At 40.4% G+C, this 23,724-nt stretch overlaps 2 protein-coding genes across 2 annotated transcripts in view; one reads left to right on the top strand and one right to left on the bottom strand.

Annotated features, from left to right (window-relative positions):
* Positions 1-23,349, bottom strand: part of cog5 (component of oligomeric golgi complex 5) — a 61,418-nt gene extending 38,069 nt beyond the window's left edge. The window contains exons 1-6 of the mRNA XM_047574970.1: positions 23,206-23,349; positions 22,554-22,693; positions 20,900-20,957; positions 20,308-20,362; positions 16,747-16,816; positions 14,508-14,628 (exon numbers count right to left, since the gene is read on the bottom strand). Of these exons, the coding sequence (XP_047430926.1) occupies positions 14,508-14,628; positions 16,747-16,816; positions 20,308-20,362; positions 20,900-20,957; positions 22,554-22,693; positions 23,206-23,251 (490 nt within the window). The 5' untranslated portion in view covers positions 23,252-23,349. The remainder of the gene's footprint in view (positions 1-14,507; positions 14,629-16,746; positions 16,817-20,307; positions 20,363-20,899; positions 20,958-22,553; positions 22,694-23,205) is intronic.
* LOC124999840 (G-protein coupled receptor 22-like) lies at positions 2,315-10,133 on the top strand. The gene is made up of 5 exons (XM_047574973.1): positions 2,315-2,854; positions 4,539-5,391; positions 7,172-7,316; positions 7,467-7,613; positions 8,455-10,133. Exons 3-5 carry the CDS (start codon positions 7,194-7,196, stop codon positions 9,505-9,507), a joined length of 1,323 nt encoding a protein of 440 aa, XP_047430929.1. The 5' UTR covers positions 2,315-2,854; positions 4,539-5,391; positions 7,172-7,193; the 3' UTR covers positions 9,508-10,133.
* Positions 23,350-23,724: the final 375 nt, after the last annotated feature.

The following is a 23,724-nucleotide window of genomic DNA, read 5'->3' as shown; positions in this document are numbered from 1 at the left end:
CAATTCAAGGAACCCTTCTTTGCCAAGCTCTATGCTCTGTAAAAATTGTAAATAAATGTTTTTCAAAAAAGAAAAAGAAAAAAGAACTTATTTTTTGTAAAACTTACTTCACTGCTTGCACGTGAGTTGATATAATAGTAATTTAATTCTTGGTTGATTCCTTGTTTAGCTTGCTTAACTTTAAGCAGGAAGTATTTTGATGATTAGAAGAGAGCTGTATTCTAACACAAAGCAGACAGCTCTGCAGGAAGTCTCTTTTTTTTTAGCTTTCAAGAAGAAGAATGAAACAGCTTCTTAAACATATCATGTATAAAAAAGAAAAAGAAAAGAGGCACCGCCAGGCTTCACCACTGTGTAAACCACTGTGTGCCTGTGTGTTTGCATTTGCTTAAAGGCACAATGGAAATATTTAGAAACCTGATCTAAATATCAGTTTCCTTCTACAAATTCTATGTAACGACTAAATATTTTCTTGATTCTTCAGTGTTTACACAGTCTTATTTCAGCCGAGCATAACCAGAGCTGTAGCAAATATTTTGTTCTCAAGCTGAGTAATAATAATAATAAGCTTTGCCTAAACTTTAGGACATTTGTGAGGCGGCATCCAGACAAAATTGATTTTCAAAACTGCTCAGCAGCTCAAGAGTAAATCTTACACAGAAATTATGTATGCATGAGTATGTGAGAGCATGTGATTTCTGTGTGGTACAGGTCAACTGACCGGCCCTGATCTGAACAAAAATACCCTTAAAAAATAAATGTTATTCAAACGGCAATAAAAATCATAAATATGTGGCCTTGTCTTAATGGACCTTTTTTATTTCATACTTCGGTTTATGTTGTGCTTTAAGAGATATAGGCAGTTTAGACTTCGGCAACAGCATAGACCCTAGCGGCATGAATAAAGCTTGAATTTTACATATGTTAAGACTTTACGAATAAAGTGGAATACTAAATAAATCATGATTGTGGCCTCTTGTCTCTTTACGTAGAACTGATTGTGTTTAGATATTCCCTCTGCACCCTAGTTATGACCACTGAGGGCTGCCTCTGATTACTTTGTTTTTGATGACGACCCCCCGTCATGAATTTCTGTGCTTGCTGACAAATCCCTTGCAGGAGTATAGGACATGTGGTAGGTTAAAGTTGCATTGTTTGCATTGTTCCTCAAGTTTTGTCAAGTCATTCCTCCTGAAAATTATTTTCCTCTTGACATTGATAGCCTTCCATTCATGTTCATCTGCCAGGCATGTGTTTGTTAAGTGAAAAATAGTAGTATTTATTGCTGCTCTTATACATATATATACACACAAATCACAAGCTTTCTTTCATGTGCCTGCCAGTTTGAAGCAACGCAGCTGGGGACTACAGAACAGCCAAAGGCATTTAGGCAAGGCGGTGGATAGCCTAGATATCAGGTTTCAATGTTAATACATTCATTAAAGATTTAATGAGGTTTGCAGTTGTTCCCTGTTGTACTGACAGAAACCTTAGGAGTGAAACTCACCACAGATCATTGTCATCTTTATTGAGGGAATAAGTCTGGCTGTGTCTTGTGGTCTCTGAGCTGTCTCCGACTCTGATTCCATCTCTCCTACCTATTGTGCTCCTGTTTGCTCAAAAGTCTGCAACTGTACCTCTGCTATATGCATCTGTCTCTCTCGCTAAAGACTCCCGTTTGGGGGGGTGGGGTGGACAGGCCTCCTGCTGAGTTGTGCATGTCAGTAAAACAGTCGAACTGGAAACCGTCATCTCTGCTTACGCACTTTAAATAAACAGATGAAGGGATGACATACAGAGACCAGATCTGGGGAAAAATCTGGAGTTCTTGTTTTTTTGTTTTTTTACGAGAGAAGAATTTATCCTGAAAGGCAACAGACGGGTACCGATTTGAATTCTGATCCATCAGTCTGGGTTTGCTTTCTCTGGTGGCGCTGTTGTTGCCATGCCAATGCCAAGTAGCCCTAATTAGTGCACTCACAAGCTACATTGCAGATATGCTCGGCAGGCAATAAGGGCAACACTGCAACCGGTCCAATGGTAGCCATATTGGGACAATTAAGCATGTACCATCCGGCTATGCAAACACAAACAGCGGAGGAGTGGCCAAAGTCCTGACAGGGAGGATGCTGCCATTAGTATTGTCATGGCCACCGTTTCCTACCCAAGCTCTTTAATGAGGGCAAACAAACTTAAGGTTTGATGGCTCAGAGGAAAAAGGAAAGAAACAACAACTGAAAGACAAAACATTTTGGTCTGCATACGGGAAATAGAGTTTTCTCTCCCCTTATTACAGGCAGCAAAAGACAAAGAAAGACATCAAGGAGAAAAAAAGAAATGTGAGTTGGACAAAGAAAAGGGTGTTAAAACTGCTTTGTGAGTCCAATTAGCCAAGCGCAGAGGTGTAAAAGAAAAACAGGGAAAAAAAGGAAAGGAAAAGACAGTTTCAAAGAGGAGTGATGGAGGGGGAGGGAGCGATGGATGAGTAGGAAGGGCTACTGGAGGCAGATACAGACAGAGGCAGGAAGCAGGACAGAGAGAGACAGAACGAGAGAAAAAGAAGCACAGCGGAGAGAAGAGAGAGGGAGGCAGAGCAGCATTGTTGGCATCTCCCTCGCTCCCTCCAGGTTCAGAGGCTGCATGCTTTCTACCACTCAAATTTTCATCCTGAAGGATTCAACAGTGTGGCGGAAGATCCGTGAATGATGGACTACCAAGCTATACCTCTGCTACTCAGTTGTATCACCTGTGAGCGCTACGCTACCTTGGGGGATTGAGATTGAAAAAGCTCCACGAGGAGGAAAAGCCCTCCGACAGATGTAAGGATCACAGAGGAATACTCTTTGTCTAAAAGGTAAACTAACACGCACCACAATCATATTCTTACACTCTTATTGTTGTACAGATGGCAGGAAAATGTTAACATGTTGCACAAAGCCACTGTAAAACACATTCTGCTCCAGATAAACACACGCACAGCATGCTGACATGTTGCTGAATCTGAGAGTCACGATCTCCAAGCAAGTGATTATTTTGAGAGGAGAAGGACTAAAGTAAATAAGTGACTGTCAAGACACTTGGGTCTCGCAAGATAAAATGCAGCTCACTTCACTGGCTCCTAAACAGAGCGTCTCCCCTCCTGCAGGAAACCTCATACAAACACCAAACTAATCTGACCGAAGACAGAATGCGTTTGAATTTGTCCTCAGAGTGAGGTCACCCAGAGGACAGATAGTAACGGGAAACACAGCTCAAATTTGATGAGTGACAGCGACTGTACTCAGCCATCGATAAGTGAGCAGTCCAGAGCAGTTCAAAACTAAACGTTTCAACAGTAACGAACTCAACATCGAACACTCTGAGTCAGTCAAGGCTAAGAGCAAATGTTCATTTGTGCAAGAAACTACAATGTGCTTACGTTTACAAAAGAATGAAAAACATTAACCTCAATCAGAGCGCTGAGAGAGTGTGACATTTTCAGATCATGATCCATCCAAATTGCAAGAATAATCAATTTAACAAACTAAATGAGACAAAGACATGAATCCATTCTTACATTTTAACTGGACCAGTCCAGTTATTGTTGTCAGAGCAATTTAATACTGTGTTGCATACAGGATCTGACAACTTGCTGAAATCTGGCATTACTATATGCATATACTTTATGTAAAAGCATCCTGGGCTATTTGCCCGACATTGGTGGGCGTGCTGACAGCAGTAGGTGTTCCGGTAGATTGGATGTGATTGGTTAAAGCCCACATCCGTCATCGTGTCTCACAATACTGAACCACGTTTTTTTTTATTCATGCCCTTAAAAAAGAAAACTATTTCAAATGTGCTAAATATCTGGATTAGAATTAGATTATCATAAAAAATAAAAATTACACCACGTTAGGTATAAAGGTATTGTACATTGTGTGTCCTACAGTCCCATTCACTGAAACCACTTACATACATACATCATATTCTGAACTTGAATATTGAGTCTAAAGTTACACGAGTACATGTTGTCTAATTAAAAACTGGTCTGACCATATTTTGATCTAAGACATGAACTGACATGAACTGACTTAATAAGAAATAATCCTCCTTATCCTGACTCTGAGCAAACATTCAATACCAGCATTCAGTACTCAGCTACAGTGTGAAAACAGTTGAGATTTTAAATCTCACAACAGACACTGTCCCACTGTTATGACGCTAAGTCAGAATATAATTTCATACACTTAAGACAGTCTCCAGAGAACCAGTTCACAGTGCTCAGCGTTCATTTGTTGAACAACACATGACGAGAGCCATCAAAGAAAAAAAAAAGGGGCAAGGCATCAAAAACTGATTAAACACGCGTTTGGCACACACACAAACAAGAGAGCAAACATTTAGAGACAATCCAATTAGCAGATAAAGAGCAAGCTATGTGTCAGGGGATGATAAATGAGTTCAGAATAGATGGTGGACATGTGTTCCAACATACAGACCACACTCACTTCAAGGTGACCCACTTTTTTTTCCTTTCATTTGAAATTTTCTCTCTGTAGGATCAAATATGGAACATGACAGAGGAGGAACCCAGGGGAAGGGAAGAACAGAGGGATGTGACATCATTCTTTGCTTCCATAAATTACTTTCTTCTAGCCTGTGAGGGATGGCGCAGAGGTAAGACATCAGTGGATGTCCAAGAGTCAAGAGTTCAGCCTCTTTGAGCTGGATTCAAGGAATCTACATGACCTACATCTGGCTCTATAACGGATGACAGAGATTTGAAGGTGTTAAGTGGGCCAAGTTCTTCACTCCATTTTGTATTTTCTACTATCTCACTTTGCTGTTCTGAAGAATATCAAACCTGAATATGAAACTAAACTGAAGTGGCCTGACATAGGTTGTGCCATGGACTGCATCCAGACCCTCACCACGTCTAGATTCACAAAAGAGTCAAAGAAACTTAATACCTGAAAAGTGGGGAGTAGTAGAGAGGAGAGGATTGTTGTGGCACTGGCATCATTTTCAGGCGGCGATGACACTGGAGGCAACAATCAAGCACAACGGACAATGACGAGACGGTGCCTTGCATGAAAGAAAGCATTGATCCAAGCGCACTGCACTGATGCTTCAGGCCACATGCCCCGGCACGAAGAGACGATGGGTGTATTGCTTTCTGCATTTCTGTCTTTGCCTGAGTGAAGGAAGCATCCCCAAAGCTCACGGACAACCTCTCGCAGTACGTCACATTTTCATCTGTTCGTTAAAAGAATGCTTTAGTTCAAGTGGAAAAACTCAAGATTGATCCCGTCAAGTCAGGATATGGTGGCATGGTCTGGGTCTGCTCCATCAAGTTCCCTGAGGTTACTTCAATTGCTACTGAGCTGGAGAGGACAGTGCTGGGAGGGAGTGGTGAGTTTAAACCTGATATCATAACTGCATCTGTGTTTTCTTCAGAACAGTTAAATAGTCGAAGAAATGTAGTCAGCTTAAGATGATATGAGTCAGCTGCACTAATATCCAATCAGTGGAGCAAGTTAAAAGTGAAGGTCAAGGTTCCAAACTTTGATCAGAATGAGCCTATTCTGTCACTAAATCCCCATAGATCAGAACTGGAAAGTAATTCAACAATCCTCTTTTTTTTTATTTCACAATGACAAGCATGTTGGCTCTTTTAGTTTGGCAATAAAGTTCATGATGATGTTTAAATGTACATTTATTGTTAAGCCAGAAGCCAAAATATTTGCATTCCATAAATTTTAGAATATATAAAGCACCCATTGGAGATACGCAGATGACAGTGAGTTTGGTTCTCTATGGAAAAAAAACATGATTTACTTTTTATTTGCTATTAGCTTAAAAATAAGAGAATGCTGCAACGCATGAAGGGAGATGTAGTTCCTGCATGGCTGATTGAACACAGTCAGCAATACAGTACAACATGGCACCATCCAAGCAAAGATTAAGTTAAAAGCAATGCAAGGAAGATGCTATTTCAACAATATAACAATGGAGAGGACCAGGATAGAACATTGCGGATCGCTTGTTGTAAGAAAGGGAATCCTTCGAAACTCTGACACCAGCTGCAAGCCTCAATATCAAAACAGAAATGAGACACCTATCTGGGAGTAAAGAATAGTCTGTTAAATCAAATCAGTTACTACGATCCTTATTAAGATGTACAGATAATGTTAATACAAACTCATTCAAATTATTCTCACCTCAGTTAAGTCTCATAGTGCCTAGTGACTTATTATCAATCAAATTCTGCTAACAGTGCTTATAGTAGTATGCAAGAGGAGTAGTGGCGTTGATCTTTTTAGGCAGTTTGGCCAAATTTAAATTCTTTATTAAATCCAACTAGTATGTTGTTTTATGCTAACCACGGGTGTTCACTTGTTTCTCAAAAAACTAAATGATTACCAATATGATCATTGATCATTGTACAGCTGGATTGGACCAGGCTCCCAGGGAAGAACCAAGGGCTTAGATCATTTTTAATTCCAAATTTTTCATCGGATATTTTGTTGGTTTTGTTTTTGTACCAGATTCTACAATGAAGAATCTGTTTGGCTGTTCTTAATGGGTTCTTTGTGGTATCAGTTTCAACTCTTGTTTTTTTATCTACCAAATTTATTACAGAATGTTTCCAAAAGTTACTTCTTCTGTAACACATCTTGTTATGCAATCAGGTCCAAGTATCCCTGGTGTTTCCAAGAAACCCAATAATTACCACGTTAGAATGATAATAAAAAAGACAGAGACTGGCTGGCAATATTAGTACAATGAAAAAAGCGTATTAAAGGTTTTCATACAAGGTAGGAAGTTTCTAAATTATCACACCCTTTTCCTTTTAAAACCTCAAAAGTGAAATGTTATCCACAAACACAATGTTAGCAATTAACAATGATGATTTTGTATTTAATTCAAAGATATTTCATTTATCACATGAAAGCGGAACATCCATAATACACATAACCATAATGATAGCTCTACATAATTTCTTGTAACTAATATATACGGTAGAACATGCATTTAGTAGTAACACAAGAAGAGAGTGGACATTTTATATTATCAATTGCCCATTACCTTTCATAAATCTCTGTAACAAATATCTGGTCAAAAACCAAAAATGTACTTATTATGCAATGGTTCACTTCTGAACAAAGAGCGTTTTTGTGCTACTCCCCAGGCCTCTTCCTCCCATCAGGATAATGCACACATCCCCAGTGCTGATCTCTGCAGCCACCATGAGCAACATGACGGTGCTTGACACTGCTGACCCCTTAGACCTTGACATGACCTCTTCTGAGTCTATCTATCCAATCAGCTTCCAGGTACTGCTACAGCCTCATACAGTCATCTTATCTCATCCATTGTAAATTTCCCCAGTTGTGGGATAAATAAAGGATTATCTTATCTTAACTCAAAGGCTTAAACATGTCACATTAACTGCAACAATTCCACTCTGTTCTCTCTCTTGTTAGGTTTCTCTAACAGGCTTCCTGCTTTTGGAGATAGTCTTAGGCCTGAGCTCCAATCTCACTGTGCTAGTCCTCTACTGCATGAAACAGAACCTCATCAGCTCAGTCTCCAACATCATCACCATGAACCTTCATGTGGTGGATGTGCTGGTGAGTCTTGAAAATACCACCACAATAACACCAGGCTGCCAAGTTGAGCAAAGTACTGTCTTGCTTTAGAATGGCCAAACGTGTAACGTAACTGTGATGAGCAAGAATGCGCTTTAATTGTGTTTCATTGGTATGCTCACTCTCATCTCTGTTCTCTGGAGAGCTGCTGAATGCTGCTAATGTTGCGTAAACCACTTCTGAACTAGGCCAACAAGACTCAATACGTGAGAGTGTAAAGATCAAGTTTTCACATTAGCAATGCCACAACAATATGAAACTTTACATGTAGACGTTTCTAAGAGTTCTGCCAAGGGAGGCAGCGCTGCATGTGTATTTGACTATAATACGTTACAACATGGGTCATGAATAATATAGTACTGGTCATGATCATATGTAAAATCTACTGTAGTAATGTAATGCAATCTTGTGGCTGGTATCTAAACAAAAAAAGTTATGTGCATCAAAATCTTATTCACATTACAGTTAGATAGCAGGCATTAAGAGAAGCAGCAGCAGAGATACTAACTTAAAAAAGCTGCTTTGGATTTTGGGACGTACTTGGTAAATAATTCAGTTAATAATTCCTCTGCAGTATTTACTTAGGAGTGACACAATCAGGTCACCGGTCAAAACACATACTGTCATAAACTTTTCCTTTAGTGTGCAATTCTCCTCTGTAAATGTCGCTTTTAATCAACAGTAAACATGGCATAAATTTATCCATTAAATTGAAAACATGGATTACAATCAAGGTTTTTTAATGTGGTCCTAAACCACCTAACAAAGATGAAAACAAATGTAATGTATTTGGGATGTGACCTAAATTCCTATCTGTTTCCAGGTGTGTGTGTTTTGCATCCCGCTGACAGCTGTGGTGGTCCTTCTTCCATTGGAGGCAGACACAGCTATGGTCTGCTGTTTCCACGAGGCCTGTGTTTCCTTTGCGAGCGTAGCTACTGCTGCTAACGTCCTGGCCATCACTGTAGACCGCTACGACATCTCGGTGCGGCCAGCGAACCGCGTGCTCACGATGAGCCGAGCTGTGGCTCTGCTGGGATCCATTTGGGCTTTATCATTTTTCAGTTTCCTGGTTCCGTTCATGGAAGTAGGATTCTTCATGAGCTCAGGTTCAGACCTTGTGAACCAGACTGCAATCATGACAGTGGCTCATACAAATGAGTACTACACAGAGATGGGTCTGTACTATCACCTGCTAGCACAGATTCCCATATTCTTTTTCACAGCTGTGGTGATGTTGGTGACATACTACAAGATACTTCAGGCACTTAACATTCGCATTGGAACACGCTTCCAGCACAACTTACCTAAAAAAAGACAAAAAAGCAAAAACACCATCTCTCTAAGCACTGCAACACAGGCAGAATCGACTGATGCTTCACAGAGCAGCACAGGAGTCAGAGGAGGTAGTAATGCACCTTTGGGCATGCGGGCATCAGTGTCTGTCATTATTGCACTAAGACGAGCGGTGAAGCGCCACCGGGAGAGACGGGAAAGACAGAAAAGAGTCTTCAGGATGTCTCTTCTCATCATCTCCACGTTCCTCCTTTGCTGGACGCCAATAACTGTGCTTAACACCATCATCCTCAGCACCGGACCCAGCGACTTGACTGTTCGCCTCCGTCTGGGCTTCCTGGTGATGGCGTATGGAACCACTATCTTCCACCCGCTCCTCTATGCCTTCACTCGACAGAAGTTCCAAAAGGTTCTAAAGAGCAAGATGAAGAAGAGAGTGGTGTCTGTGGTCGAGGCCGATCCTACACCAAACAACGTGGTGATTCATAACTCATGGATTGACCCAAGGAGAAACAAGAAGGTCACCTTTGAGGACACGGAAGCGAGGCAAAAATGTCTGTGCTCACAGGATGCAGAGTAATGGGACTGACTCAAATGTAAATATGTCAAATATGTAGTCTACACTACAGAATGATGAAATGGACTTGGCTGAAAACGTATAAAAGCTGGCATGTTTAAGGGAAGACAATGGAGTAAACAGAAATGGAAATGGAGAGGTGGAACATATTAAGAAAAACTATGTTAACATAAAAAGAGATGTTCTCGGTAAACAACTGAGTCCAAATATATCTCGGGCAGCTCACTGAAGAAATATTAAAATGCAAAAAATAAGAAAAGAGACTATGTTCCCTGAGAACAAAGGGATAAACAAATAAGGACAGGGGCTTCCTTCGTACACACATCGCATGTAAAAATGAGAAATATCAGCAGCTGAATGCTCATGATTACAAGTTTAAAGTTATTTTGTTTCCCTCTGTGCAAAAAATGGCTCAAAATATGTGTCAGACAAATGAACAGGGTAATTTATTGCTATTTATTGTGGAATGTTGTGGAGTGCTATCAAGGACAATTCAGTCCTAAGTCTGTATCTAAGCAGTAGAGTGTGTTGTTCTGTTGATGTATTAAAATACAAGAAAAATGTACAGTCATGGAATACCTTGATATCGTTTGTCACCATTTGTAATAAACAACCAAAGGCACAGCATGTGTCGGTGTCCCTCTGCTCTGCTGCTTCTTAGTGTAGATATAAAAGACAGGGTGCATCAGGTGTGGGGGTCAGAAATGGAAATGTAAAACGTTTCCTCCACTCTACTCGGAGAGGTCACATTCTTCAGTTTTCTGTTTTCATGTGGTGAAGAGACTGGGCCAAGCCTTTAACTCTTTGTCATTCAAGCCATTTGTTTTTCTCTGCAAGAAAATTAGTGAAGTCTACATGTGAATTGTTCTCTTCATGAAGTAACCGATGACCACAATGCAAAAGCTGCAGAGTTGTGGATAACGCTATGGTCGTGTGCAGACCTTGTCTGTCCATCAACGTAAAATGTTGTCACAGAAAATAACATTTCTGGTTTAACACACATGCAACTAACTGCTGCAGATATTTGGTCTTAAAACAGAGCTTTTCAGACACAGAAGTAGAAATATAATTGATGTCTCTACCCGGCTGGCCTCAGGCAGATGGGTCTCTCCATATGAGCTGGGTTCTGCTCGAGGTTTCTTCCTGTTAAAAGGGAGTTTTTTCTGCCATGGTCCCCTTCAGGCTTGCTCTGGAGGTTTCAGGCTGGGTTTTGAGATTATTTGCATTGTTATTGACGCTATATAAATAAAACTGAAATTAATTGAAATTGAATGTGTACAAGGACAGGCGATCTGTCCTTGATTTACCTCGCCTCTTGCACAGTGACAGCTGGGATAAGCTCTAGCCCACCCTCTAAAGTAATAGATAATGAATGGCTTGATAGTCATGGTTCAGTCCTAAACCAAAGTGCTGGTGGGTTTTTCTGACGACGGTGAAGGTATCAAAGTTTGTGCAGAGGTTAAAAGAGGGTAGAAGGGAAGTCAGGAAGTAACAAAAATAAAATTAGGACCCAGTCATTAGAAACCATGATTTTTTTTCCCCCATCTGGTTGCTGAGATGCTTTAGCCAAAAAATCTGCCATTCTTAGAGCAGTGCCACTGACTCAAAATTCTCCATGACCAAAAGTAAATAGAAGCATGTGGATATAATTGTGTGTACTTTAGCAGCTAAGCAGCCTCCACATGGTGTATTTTATTAAATATTTTCCAGCTGTGTTATCCTTTTATTGTTCTTGGCAAAGAAAATGGAATTGGAATCTAAATATTCTTTGAACTACTCTCTCAAACTCATTCAAGTGATTCCATGACACCACAAAGTGAACCATGGAAAATTAAAAAGCAGTAAAGCACACTTCGGCACTGTAGTAACTGCTGGAGGAAAGAGATCACTTACATGAGTATATTGCTTTGCATGAAAATAATGAGGACGCTGACCCCATTTAGGAGCTCTCTGCAGCCAGAGGAATTTTCGGGAGTCCGCGTGTGTTTATGAATGTGTGCATGTGGTATGAAAAGTGGTCACAGACTAGCAGGCACGGCCATGCTGAAAACACTTATCCCTGTGAACCTGCTCTGTCTCACTTAATGCCTTGTGATAATTAAAAGTAGCGTGACACATAGATAACGGATGGCAGCGACATGAAATGCATCAATATCACTTTTCCTCTGCTGACACCAGAAGGTCGCACAGTCCTCTGACCCTAACCACCAACCATTGTCACAGCCAACAAGTCTAACAGGGAACGAAAACAAGGTATCTATTGAGAGATGACATCCAAGGGTACCTCAGTCGAACTATGCAGTGTATCTCAGATGGATGGCTGAAATCATTTTAATAACTACTAAAAGAGCATCCCATTCACTGCATGTCAGAGCGTCGTCAGAGTCAACTAGGTAATTGGAAAAAATAGACAAAACACACTTAAACATCTAGCTCATCTAGCTAAAAACCAACCCCAAACAGACATACAGTAGAAGCATGTGTGTCAACCTCCCCTTATTAAAGTGTGGACAGCAGCTTCCAGCTCATGAGCTCCCACAAGGTGTTTCATGCTGAGATGGATACCACCCGGCAAGAGCAAACAAGTTGCCAGTGAAGAGAGTGGAATGCCAAAGTGTGGCACCTACCCTAATATTTTTTGTTTTTTTTATCATCAAAAACTGAAGAAACAAAACAGAGCTAAAAGAAGATTCTGGCAACATTAACTGTGAAGGAAGATCGGTTGCTATGCATTAAAGAAGATTGCCTTTAAATGACTAACAGAAGCAATGTCCATGTATATTAGGCAGTTGTTTTTCCTAAGTGTCATCTAATGTGCACTGCGAAAAGTAAATTGCTCAATTCCTTTTTGTTTGGAAGATTTAAGTGTACCAGTGCACTGGTGAACTGACCTTGCAGTAAATTATGAAGACAGGGGTCTGCACCAGCATGCCCTCCACTCCGTTCACATTTTGCGTGATGAAACTTTAATAACGGGGAGCTAGCAAAGCGGGGAAGAACAACCCATACTCACACCATATTATTATTACAAGGCTGCATTATTATAAGTGGCCATAAGGCAAATAAACAAGTATATTATTCCCAGCCGAAACAGAGATTTTATCACTTCGAAGTGACAATCCCCATATACTAGGCAGTACATACAGTACCGGTCACAAGTTTGGACACTTCTCATTCACTGGTTTTTCTTCATTTTTATGATCTTCTAATACACATGTATTTTAAAACTGGAGCTCTGTGAAGCATTTATGTTCTCATCTGGGGTGCTGTTAATTTGCAGTTTCTGAGGCTGGTAACTAATGAACTTCTCTGCAGCAGAGGTGACTCTTGCTCTTTCTTTCCTCATTAGAGCAAGTTTGTGCAAGTGTTTGATGGTTTTCGTGACTGTATGTTCAAATTTCTTGCAGTATTCTGGGTGACCTTTAAGTCTTAAAGTGAAGATGGACCGTCATTTTGTCTTGAGTGGTTTTTGCCATAATATGAATTCGAATAGCAGAGAACTGCGGTGTCAACTGATGGTGTCAAACACATGAAGAAGGGAGGAAATTCCACAAATCCACTCTTGACAAGATTCACATGTTAATTGAAAACCATTACAGGTGACTACCTCACTAAGCTGATGGAGAGAATGCCAAGAGTGTGCAAAAGGAATCTAAGATTTAAACCATATTCTGCCTTGTTTAAAACTTTTGTATTTACAAGTCCATGTGTGTTATGTCACAGTTTGGATGGATCTTCAGTACTAATCTACAAGGCAGAAAATAATGAAAATATGGTAAAATGAGAACCTTTTACTGGTAATGCATAACCCAGGGTCTTCTATGCAGTTAATAATCCATTGTTTCTCAAACTAATAGGCTTTTTAGGCTTCTGCGTCAATTTGACAATGCAGCTATGTAGACAGCACAGACCTTACATAGACTTACATAGTACCTTACATAGGGCCATAACTCATGTGCACCTAACGTGCAACTACATGCCGCGGCAACGCACAACGTAAGAGCTGTGATTGGTCCGCTTGGTAGTAGCATGTTTCCGCTTTAGTATTTCCAGCTGCTTCTGTTTCCGCAGCCTTCAAACTGATTGTTTTGGATCAATAAAGACCTGGTTAACTGAGGAGGTTTGGAGATACAAACATTTGTATGACTCGTGTTGGGGCGAAATTTTCTGAAATTCAGTTGCCGTTGTTGAAAGTGAAGCAGGAAATGAAACAAAAATGAACCCAACAAAAAGACAGAGCGCCGACTGGCGTTTGGGTGGTGTCGGACTAACAGGTGCACAAGTAGAAATACTTTGCACCAGCGTTGTCAAAACTGAGGGTGGAGAACATGTTCTCGCTGCAGAATTTCTAAGCTTTCACTGTGAAATTTAAGCCAAATGTCACTGAGGTTAAACAAAGCATTGAACAACCTACTGTACAGAAGTACAAGCATGTATGCATCTGACAGAAATTTAAAAGGCAACATTTCTCCAACGTTAGGGAAAAGCATGTTTGTGTTCGTAGTGTCTTTATCTTTGAGTCCTGTTTGAGTTCTGGATAGTGTTTAATCTGTTGAGCTGTCCCAGAGCAGCACGCCGTGCACCCTTCAGCTGACACAACAGGCCCGTGCTCTGATTTAAAGGTCAACAGCCCTGTCGTCAGAGGAACTGCTGTTCCTATGATCCTGTAGGCCATAACACATTCAAGCTATACACTGTAGTGTAACCTGCCACCGCTATAGATCCCTCTCCTACACACAAACCTCCTACTACGCCACAACTGAAAGAACAGGGCCCCTGACGTAGCCAGCAACTGAGACAGCAAAACAGGTTAAGAAGGAAAACATGACAAAAGGTACTGTGACTCAAACAACCCAGTCCAATCTCATTTAGTTGCAATATGTGCTTCCACATTGCATACAAGATCCTACAGAAAGATTATTGTTGGTGCACACACGCAAAGGAGACGGATGTTTTGTTCAAGTAGTTGCAAACGGTAAGCTTTAATCGAGACATATCCTTACCTAGTTCATTGAGGCTCTGAGCAGCCTTGGTGATCTCCCTGCTGCCCCCCTGCAGCTGTCCCTGGAGCCTCTTACTCAAGTACAAGATGCGAATAATCCTTCGCAGCAGGTCACATGCCACCTGGAGCAGGAAGAGAGAAAAGGGAGACAGGCGTTACAATCTTACAAACTTTACCCAAAAGGAGTCACGTTCAAGAGAATGCATGAGTTTCTTGAGCCAGAATAAAATAAGATGCATCTTTACTGCTCCCCGTAGGAGAAGTCCAGAGTTACACAGTAGAATTAGAGTAAGATAGAAGAAATGTGTTACTGCAAACATTAAATATTACAGTATAGAATCTGAATAAGAAAACACGCCATATGTCCAGAACACTGTGCAAAGGCAGTACACATAAAAGCAATTAAATGAATATATTAAAATGTATTTTCCAAATATGATTCAGGTAGGGTAGTATTCCAAATCCTTTTAAGGCTTTCTTTCAAACCTATTCTAAGATTTTATTTTTCTCAACATTTTGTCACCCATCATTTATACCAATTAGCCACAACTTTACGACCACTGACAGAAGAAGAGAATAACATTGAGCATCTTGTGACCATTCAATGTTCAACTGGGAAACCTTTGGTCCTGGCATTTGTGTGGATGTTACTTAGACATGTAGCACCCTCCTGGACCAGACCAGGCACCACCGCCACATAGCAATGACACTCCTTCATGGCAGCAGCCATCCTGAACAGGATGCAGCCCAACACACGCACAAAACTGTTTAGGAAGAACTAAAAAAAAAAAACTAAATCCCCAAAATGATCAAGTATCTGTGGGATGTTCCTCAGAGGCCCTCCCCTCAACCCATAGGGCAAATATTAGGAAGGTGGTCATAATGTTATCCATGATTGGTGTATCAGCACAGAGGTAACTTTTCCAAATAAATGCTTTACAGTGGACCCCTTAAAATCTTTGATAGAAATAAAATTTAACTTATGTAAAACAAATACAGTACCAGTCAAAAGTCTGGACACACCTTCTCATTCAATTCAAACTTTTCACTGGTAGTGTTAAACATATTATACAAAATCTAATGTAATATAATAGAGCATTTTCTCTGCCTATACTCATAACCTGAACATATTTCGAAAGTGTAATATAAGTTGTACTTGCACTGTATTTTGAGGAAGAATTACTATTAAACATGTGGTACTTGCAGCCAAATATATAGAAATACTTGCAACTTTGCCTTCAAAGAGCAAAGAAAAGAGCTCATATGAAGCTACAGTGCTCCTTTTATGCGCTGAAATATTTTTTTTTTCAACACAAAACCTGTGGAATGCATTATACCACCTTCCTAATATTGTGTAGGTCTCCCCTGTGGCCCCAAAACAACCGTAACCCATCAGAGAATGGACATGGACCTTATGAGGGCGTCCTGTGGTGCAGAAGATGCACAGAGAAGTTACTTGGTACTAACGGTGATTGCACCATTTTAGTGTTGGAATAGGTTATAAACTGGGTTTTTAAATGCAATCTTAGGTCCTGTACAGACTTTGAATAAACATCCATCGCAGGCAATCTGATGGCATGATGTTTATGGAAGCATGTGAAATTAAGTGTGTATTTCCTCAATAATGATCGATGTCTTTACCTTTATTACAAGAGATGAACTGCGTTTTCAGGATTTCCAATTATAATTCAAGTTTTCTGAAGGTTTCCAAAATAACATAATGCATGGGCTTTCAATTAGAGAATGAGACGTCGCAGCTTGTCCCAAAAATACGTATCATTTCCCCAAGTCCCTTGCAACTTCTGCTGAAGACTTGAACAAGAGACAGACTGAGAGTAACATCTCTCTCAACACACACAGACGCAAAGTGAGAGACAATTTGAGCAACACAAAGCCATTAGCCCAGGAGAGAGGCCTCAAAATCATGCTGACCTTTTTACAGCCGCCGTTTCATCAATATTTAATCACGATTCCCCTTGGCGGCACAAACAGGAGAAGTGTTTTCACCGAACTGCACATACAGCGGCGTGGACGTCACACAACAAATATCTTGCCTAAATATGCGCAATGCGCAGTGGGGATTTCTCTGTGGTTTTAGGTCCAATTTTTAGTGGTTCAGTCTGCCATGTAAAGAACTGTCATCTAGTTCTGCCATTTCAAATAAGACACCATTTCCCACACAGCTACAGAAAAGGTGACATAATACAAACATCAGGTGTTAAGAAGGTTCAGTGGGTTACCTGTAGTCTGGCGAGCTGAGTGATCCTGGCCACAATCTTGTTGTACGGATCAACAATCTTTGTCCTTATCCTGGAAAAACATGCATGGTTTGAGCAACGAGCAACATATAGATATTTTAAGTAAAAGTCTCTTAGTTGTATTTTAATTCTTTTTACAAGGCCAGAGCCCGGAGGTTCTTGACTTGTTTTTTGTTATAACGTTTTGTGTTTTTATTTGTGTGAAGCACTTTGGGCTGCATTTGTTTTGCATGAAAAGTGTAAAACTCTTCTCCCCAAGAGATCCCATAGGCACACAGAGCACTGTGGAGTTGTAAATAAAAAAAGAAGGATGTACTAGGTATATTATAAACTGTCTTCAGGTCTAGAAAGCTCCTCAATATGTTGTTAGAAATTATATCAGAAAGACTTTTAGTCCCATTATTCTTCCAAACAGAGTGCAAAATTATTAAACAAAGGGAGATGTAGATTCATATGGATATTTGCATGGATGTCTACTGATCTCCAAATCATGATTAGATAAGAAATAATTGGACCAATCTACAGATTTTAAGGGGAATATTGGAATGAATTAAATCCTGAAGTCTATGAGGGCGCACCAGCTTCTCCTCCAGAGGCGACAGGCCACTTGAGCGTCTGGGTTAAGCCAAATATGTAAAACACGAAGAGTGAAAGACCATGAATAGAATTTAAAGTTAGGAAGACCTAATCCACCACAGCATTTTGATCTTTGCAGAATTTTAATGCGAGGATGCTTACCTTTCCAGATATAGTATGTGACTAATTTGTACAATTTATCCCTGAAACCTATCGGAGGGGGTAAAGGGAGCATACCACTACAAAAATTAACCCGAGGCAGACTATTTGTCTTAATAATCGAAATACGTGCCTGGAAAGTATTTGGCATGACGCGACAGCGGTCTGCCTCCACTCGTCTGAGGACCGAGCTATAGTTATTTGAAGCAGTAGCTTGCAATGAAGGGAAAATGGAGATGCCCAAATTTCTAAAATTTTTGACCACCGGAGTAGTATGAGGTGTCGCCTTACTCATTGACTCATTCAGAGGGAAAAAAGCTGATTTGGCCCAAATGATTTTGTATCCAGATATTTAACTGAAATCATTAAAGATAGACAGAATATGTGGAATGGAAAGTACGGCGTCACCTAGAAAAAGTAAAATATCATCTGCATAAAGAAATATGAAATAATCCATAGTATGGACAGAAATGGGAATGTGGGAAGACTGACGTACAGCCTGGGCCAAGGGTTCTAGAGATAGAGCAAATAATAACGGAGAAAGAACACACCCTTGTCTAGAGCTCCGGGAAATAAAAAAGGGAGTAGAGCATAAACTACCAGTCATCACCATTGCCATTGGAGAAGAATATAAGGTTTGCACCATGCCAATATAGTGATCTCCGAACCCCATGTGCCGCAAAACTGACCATAAAAAATGCCACTCAAGGCAGTCAAAAGCTTTCTCCACATCAAGGGAGAGAACGGCACGGAGATCAGCAGTGGCGTCAATGTTATGCAGAAGTCTACGGACATTGTCTGATGACAGACGGGATTTAATAAATCCAGTTTGATCTGGATGAACGAGCTGAACCATAAGAGGTTCCAGTCGTAGAGCTAATACCTTTGCAAATAGTTTAATATCAGAATTCAGAAGTGAAATTGGACGGTAGTTTGCACATTCAGTGGGATCTTTACCCTTTGTAAGAAGCAGAGTGATAGTAGCCAACATAACATAAATATACTGTGAGAGACATCATCTTAGTCTCTTGTGTTGGGCTTCGAATGAACTGTATATGGGATTCCTTGCAGGTGTGAGTCCAGTCATGACGCAGTCAACAAGTCGCCATCAATAGCAGTCACGCCTCTAGCTTATCGATATCACACTAGAGAGAACCTTACAACACCCAGTTCTGGGAGTCACAAATGCAACTACTTTCAGCGACGCTCCGTGTAAATATGTGTACTGATCAGGTATAACATTATGACGACGTTCCTAATATTGTGTAGGCTTCCCTTGTGCCTCCAAAACAGTTGTTACTTATCAGAGAATAGACATGGGTCTTCTGAGGGTGTCCTGTGGTGTCTGGTAACATAATGTTGTTAGTGGGGGTCTTTGGGTCCTATGGGTTGAGGGGAGGTGTCTCTGTGGATCATCCCACAGATACTTGATCAGTTGGGATCTAGTGAATTTGGAGGCCAGGTCAACACCTTATGCTGCTCTTCATGTTTTATAAGTTGTTCCTGAACCGTTTTTGTGTGTGTGACCAGAGCTATGTATTAGAGCAAGTCTGGCCAACTAGGGAATGGACAGTCCAAGCTATACTTCTATGCTGACTGGTCCTGAGTTGGTCACATGTTTCATGAGTGTCATGTTAGATACATGTAACCAATATTCATCCATAGAGAAGTAGCAATAACAGATAATAAAATTGGATTAAAAGTTAAAATATGCCACAGTGCTCAGCCTATGGCTCCAGCACAGGATCAGGAAAACACGGGGTAGACTCCAAGGTTTCCCCAGTGAACAAAAACGGGGAAAGTTCTGGGAGCAGAAGATTAAAAGGAAGAACTGGATGTTAACTGATTTCTCTCTATTATGCGAGGTAAATGTCAATGATTTGCTTTGACGTTTGTTAAGATTTTATATAGGAAAAATATGTGAACCTTGTGAAGATATTTAAAGTAAGTAGACGCTGGGCTAGTTAGGTGAGGGCCTTTTACATATTGACAGATGTTGGCAATAACTTTTACAGGCCCGTTAATGGTGAAAAAAAGACATTTATTTCAACATAGCCATCCACCCCTAGGGTTACACTATACAATCCTGCCATTTGAGTTGGCCAGACTCTTTCTAATATACGACTCTGTGCGCGTGTCATTGCTATAGGGTGGGGGATGTCTGGTCTGATCTAGAGGGTAGTACATGTCTAAGTAACACACATGAATGCCAGGTTCAAAGGTTTCCCAGCAGAACATCACATTGTCACTAGATGGTGAACGTTATTTAATTCTGTTTTAATGTCGTGGCTGATCGTGTATACACTGTGTTGAGAATTGTAGATAATCAATGTTAGGTGTACTGACGATCCCGTTTTTGCCACTTGTTAAATAAGTAATTGTGCAAAAAGTGGAGCTTATATTGTTCCCGGCTTTCGTTGATGTCAAAAATTGGCATCCAGCTTGCACCTCCAGCTTCCACTCAACTGTAAGCAAACTTCCTACATCGTTACACCTTCTATCCTGAAGTGCACTGCAGGTTGTTCTAGAAAGTTATTCACAATGTGGAAGAAACCACATTCTTCCACACCGACTACAAAATATCTCGGTTTCTATGAATTGAACAGTTGCTCAGAGGGGCAATCACGGAATTCCTAAACCTAACAGACCATGGCTACTGCAGCCAGTGCATAAGAAAAACGATGACTGTAAAAATCAATGAGTGCGCAAATATGAAACAGCAGGAACCAAAGCCAGGTATATCCGTGCAAATGCTGACATTAATAAACTCTAATCTGACAAAAGCCTGCAGGAAAAAAAAGTATTTACCTGTCGACAGCTGCCTGCAGAGCACTTATCCTTGTCTGCATCATCTGAAGAACCCCTGAAAAACACAACAATCTTTTCTTTCAGTATATTTTGACATTCACTCCAAGAGATACTTTGCTGACAGGCTTAGTCAGAGGAGTTCTGGCTCCCTCTTGTGGTTAAACCCAAAAATTGCACAGGTTGAAGGTGCAGATTGCTGTTGGAACATACAGTTATCCAGTAATCACTGGTTTGCAGTACTGTCGTTTAATGTTTTAATGTATAGGATGTTTACAGTTACTTTCATATACTGGTGGGAAGCTCAGTCCCTTGGTTTCTGAGCTTTACTTCAGTAATGGGCGGAAAACACCGCTACAAAACTAAAAAATAAAGGAAGAAATACAACATAGAACTCCCATGCAAGATTCTGCCAGACTGCAAAAATCAATCAGCTACCACATGACCCTTATAAAACTTTGACTAATATACAAACTGTCTGGATGTCTAGCAAGTAGTGAAATAGCAACACAGGGCACAGGTGCTGGTTTTCAAGAACTCAATGTCATCTGTTGTTGAATTTATAATTGAAACATACAGGGAAGTGGATCTTTACCTTCTAGTGACTCTATCCCAGTGGCCTGAGCCAACAGGTCTTCATGTCTCGCCACGACCTAGAAAATAGAAACACAGTTGTTAGGGCTGCCAGAGTGTTTGTAATAGAAACAGTTTTAAACTAGTTTCAAATTTCCACAGTGAAATTAAATGAACTGAAACAACTGGCTGCCTGTGAGGTAATAAATCAATCTGAACAAATATGAAATGTTATTTAAAATAAGTGAAGTGAAGCTATCAGCAAAACACTTTGAGTTCATCATGTCTGCTATATTGGTGACAGTGCTTGGCACAGCCAGACTGAATTCTAGAATATGAGTCTGGTCACACTCCATTTGGATTTCATTACGGGGCGTGTTTCAATCGATGCACAGAAAAAATGAATCCCTCTGGAGGCAATCACGTAGTCCAGCAAATGATCAGAGCCATTTTGTTTTAAACAAATTCAACTCCATGGCGCTCAGGTGACATGTATGACTATGTGACTGTGAGATCTCTATCAGACCATAATCAGATCCTAGCTCCTACTCTTGGTCAAACTGACATTACAAATGGGAAAACTTAGAAAAAAACTTTAGCACACAAAAACCACTAATGTTCCACTTTAAGTTAATGTACAGCTGTAAAATGTTTTATTCATTATTAACCTGGTCAATAAAACATATAATAAAAAGAACATATTGAAAATATCAATTCCCTAAAGCCAAAGGTAGCATCCTCAAATGTCCTGTTTTATATGACCAACAATCCAAAACCCTAAGGACATTATCAGTATTCCTTTGGCATTGCCCCAGAGGCACTGAGTCACTGGTGTTTAATTGTGATGTGACTGAAGACAGAGGGAGCTGGAAGAGTTTATATTCCGATAGTGTCTGCTCAGATTCAGCCAAATGAAGCAAAGGTGATTCTACAGTGCTTCACTGTACAGATAGACAATGACCCCACATGTGCAATTAAAGCATCCCAGGAGTTTTTGAAGGTAAAATAGTGGAATATTCTGAAAACAAAACTTAAGGCAGAAAGACCCACAAAAAGACACAAACAACAACTGAAGACTGCTGCATTATAGGTCAATGGTAACCACTGCTTGCAAAGGATTTAAATCTAGTTAATCTTATACATGCAGTTAGCTACAGTTGCATCTACCAGTACTATTATTCTCTGATTGTATAGGCAGCTTTTGTATTTAAAATTAAGAAGTAAATAACACTGATCATCTTTGGTGGGGAATTTTTGGACCTGGTATTCGTAAACATTATGTGGATGTTACTTAGACATGTAGCACCCACCTAGACCAGACCAGACACACCCATGTTTTTTCCTAGCGTAGTAGATAAAGTAGTGTGGCAGTAGTTGCATATGTGGCACAGCGGGACTAGGAGAAACAGTATTTCACACCTCTGTGTGTTTTCATTACCACAGTGTGAAAGTGACAATAAACAGGACTTCAACCTTGAATCATGATTTCCAGCAAAGTATAAAACAAACTTGAAAATAGGGGAGTGTATAAAAAACAAGCATAACAAATAAGAAAGGATCAGAACCTGCTGGCGAGACACTCCTCATTTAAACAACTAGTGAAAGATCAGTTGTTACCAGGTGACTTAAATTCATGTAAAGGTGGAGTGGAGTGGCATGAAGTGCAGGGCTTATACCTGGCTGTGCAGCTCCTTGTCCAGCTGACTGATGCCCTGCGCCAGCTTGGCCAGCTGCTCTGCAATGACGGCATGGTGAATAGCCTGGGCTGTGTACGTCTTCACATCAAAGTCCTCTGCCAGGAAATCAGTATAGCACTCTGCACACAAAGCAGTATGTCCTTGAACTACTTTTCTAACAAATCCTACCGTTACCCAAATATGAACCTTTCCGCTGTGTTGGACACCATATCTAAGAGGTGGCTAGAATGTCCTTTTCTAGTTCTTCAGATTGTTTCCATGTTGTTCTGTGCTTTCTGACAATCCTCTCAATAAGCTCAGCCAGGCTTCTCTGAACGGACTAGATCACATCGTGGCACTGGCTGTTACCTGACCTATTTTCTTTCATATTCTTTTATTTTTAAAATAATCGGTTTAATTTACCGTTTAACAGTTCATGTAACCTGCTCGAGTTTCATTTCTACAGAAGAACACGTCTACCCTGCTCTTGGATGTAACTACCGTAGCTTGACTTCATTGTTTTTGAGTTGGGAATTCTGCGACACGACTTCTATAACTTTACAAGGCCGTTGGCAATTTTTCGAACTGCAGACGATAATATTTAAACACCATCACACAGCGTCTCTCGTTAATAAATCTATTTTTTTTTTACCGTCTCTCAAAAGTGAATTCGTGGACGATTCCCTGCCTTCCTCCATGTTGACAGTTCCGTGTGTGACGTTTGAACAGGGCGACGGGACATCCCGCTTCTTCTTCTTCTTCGGTGGTTGACAACAACACTACCGCCCCCATGTGGACTGTAGGAAAAGACAGCTATTTTATTATCTGACAACTTTGGCACAAGCAACATGGCAAAATTTCTTCGCCCCTACAGGGATAACCAAAAGGAAAATTAAACTGCAATTATTTGTAGTACTTTGTAGTACATTTGGGTATGCCCATGGGGGACTGGGGCCACTCTCTTTCTTCTGTGAATTTACGTAATTGGTTCAGTTTCTTGTAGCTGTTTTTAGTATTTAGTCATTTAGCTATTAGTATTAATTACTTTATTTAAATCATTGAACGTACTTAAATATCCCCACATTTGAGATTTGTTCAAGCTGAAATGACGAATTACATGAAATGTGACATGAATGTCGAGGTTATTTCTGGTGGTTTGGTATAAATGTCT

The sequence above is a fragment of the Mugil cephalus genome, chromosome 22, assembly GCF_022458985.1.
Source record: "Mugil cephalus isolate CIBA_MC_2020 chromosome 22, CIBA_Mcephalus_1.1, whole genome shotgun sequence".
Lineage (NCBI taxonomy): Eukaryota > Metazoa > Chordata > Actinopteri > Mugiliformes > Mugilidae > Mugil > Mugil cephalus.
The sequence above is the reverse complement of the archived record's forward strand: the minus strand, read 5'-3'. Positions and strand labels throughout refer to the sequence as shown.

Coding starts and splice junctions, on each gene's coding strand:
- LOC124999840 (XM_047574973.1), top strand. CDS start 7,194: ATGCACACATCCCCAGTGCTGATCTCTGCAGCCACCATGAGCAACATG. Junction 7,317..7,466: donor TCTATCCAATCAGCTTCCAG/GTACTGCTACAG, acceptor CTCTCTTGTTAG/GTTTCTCTAACAGGCTTCCT. Junction 7,614..8,454: donor TTCATGTGGTGGATGTGCTG/GTGAGTCTTGAA, acceptor ATCTGTTTCCAG/GTGTGTGTGTTTTGCATCCC.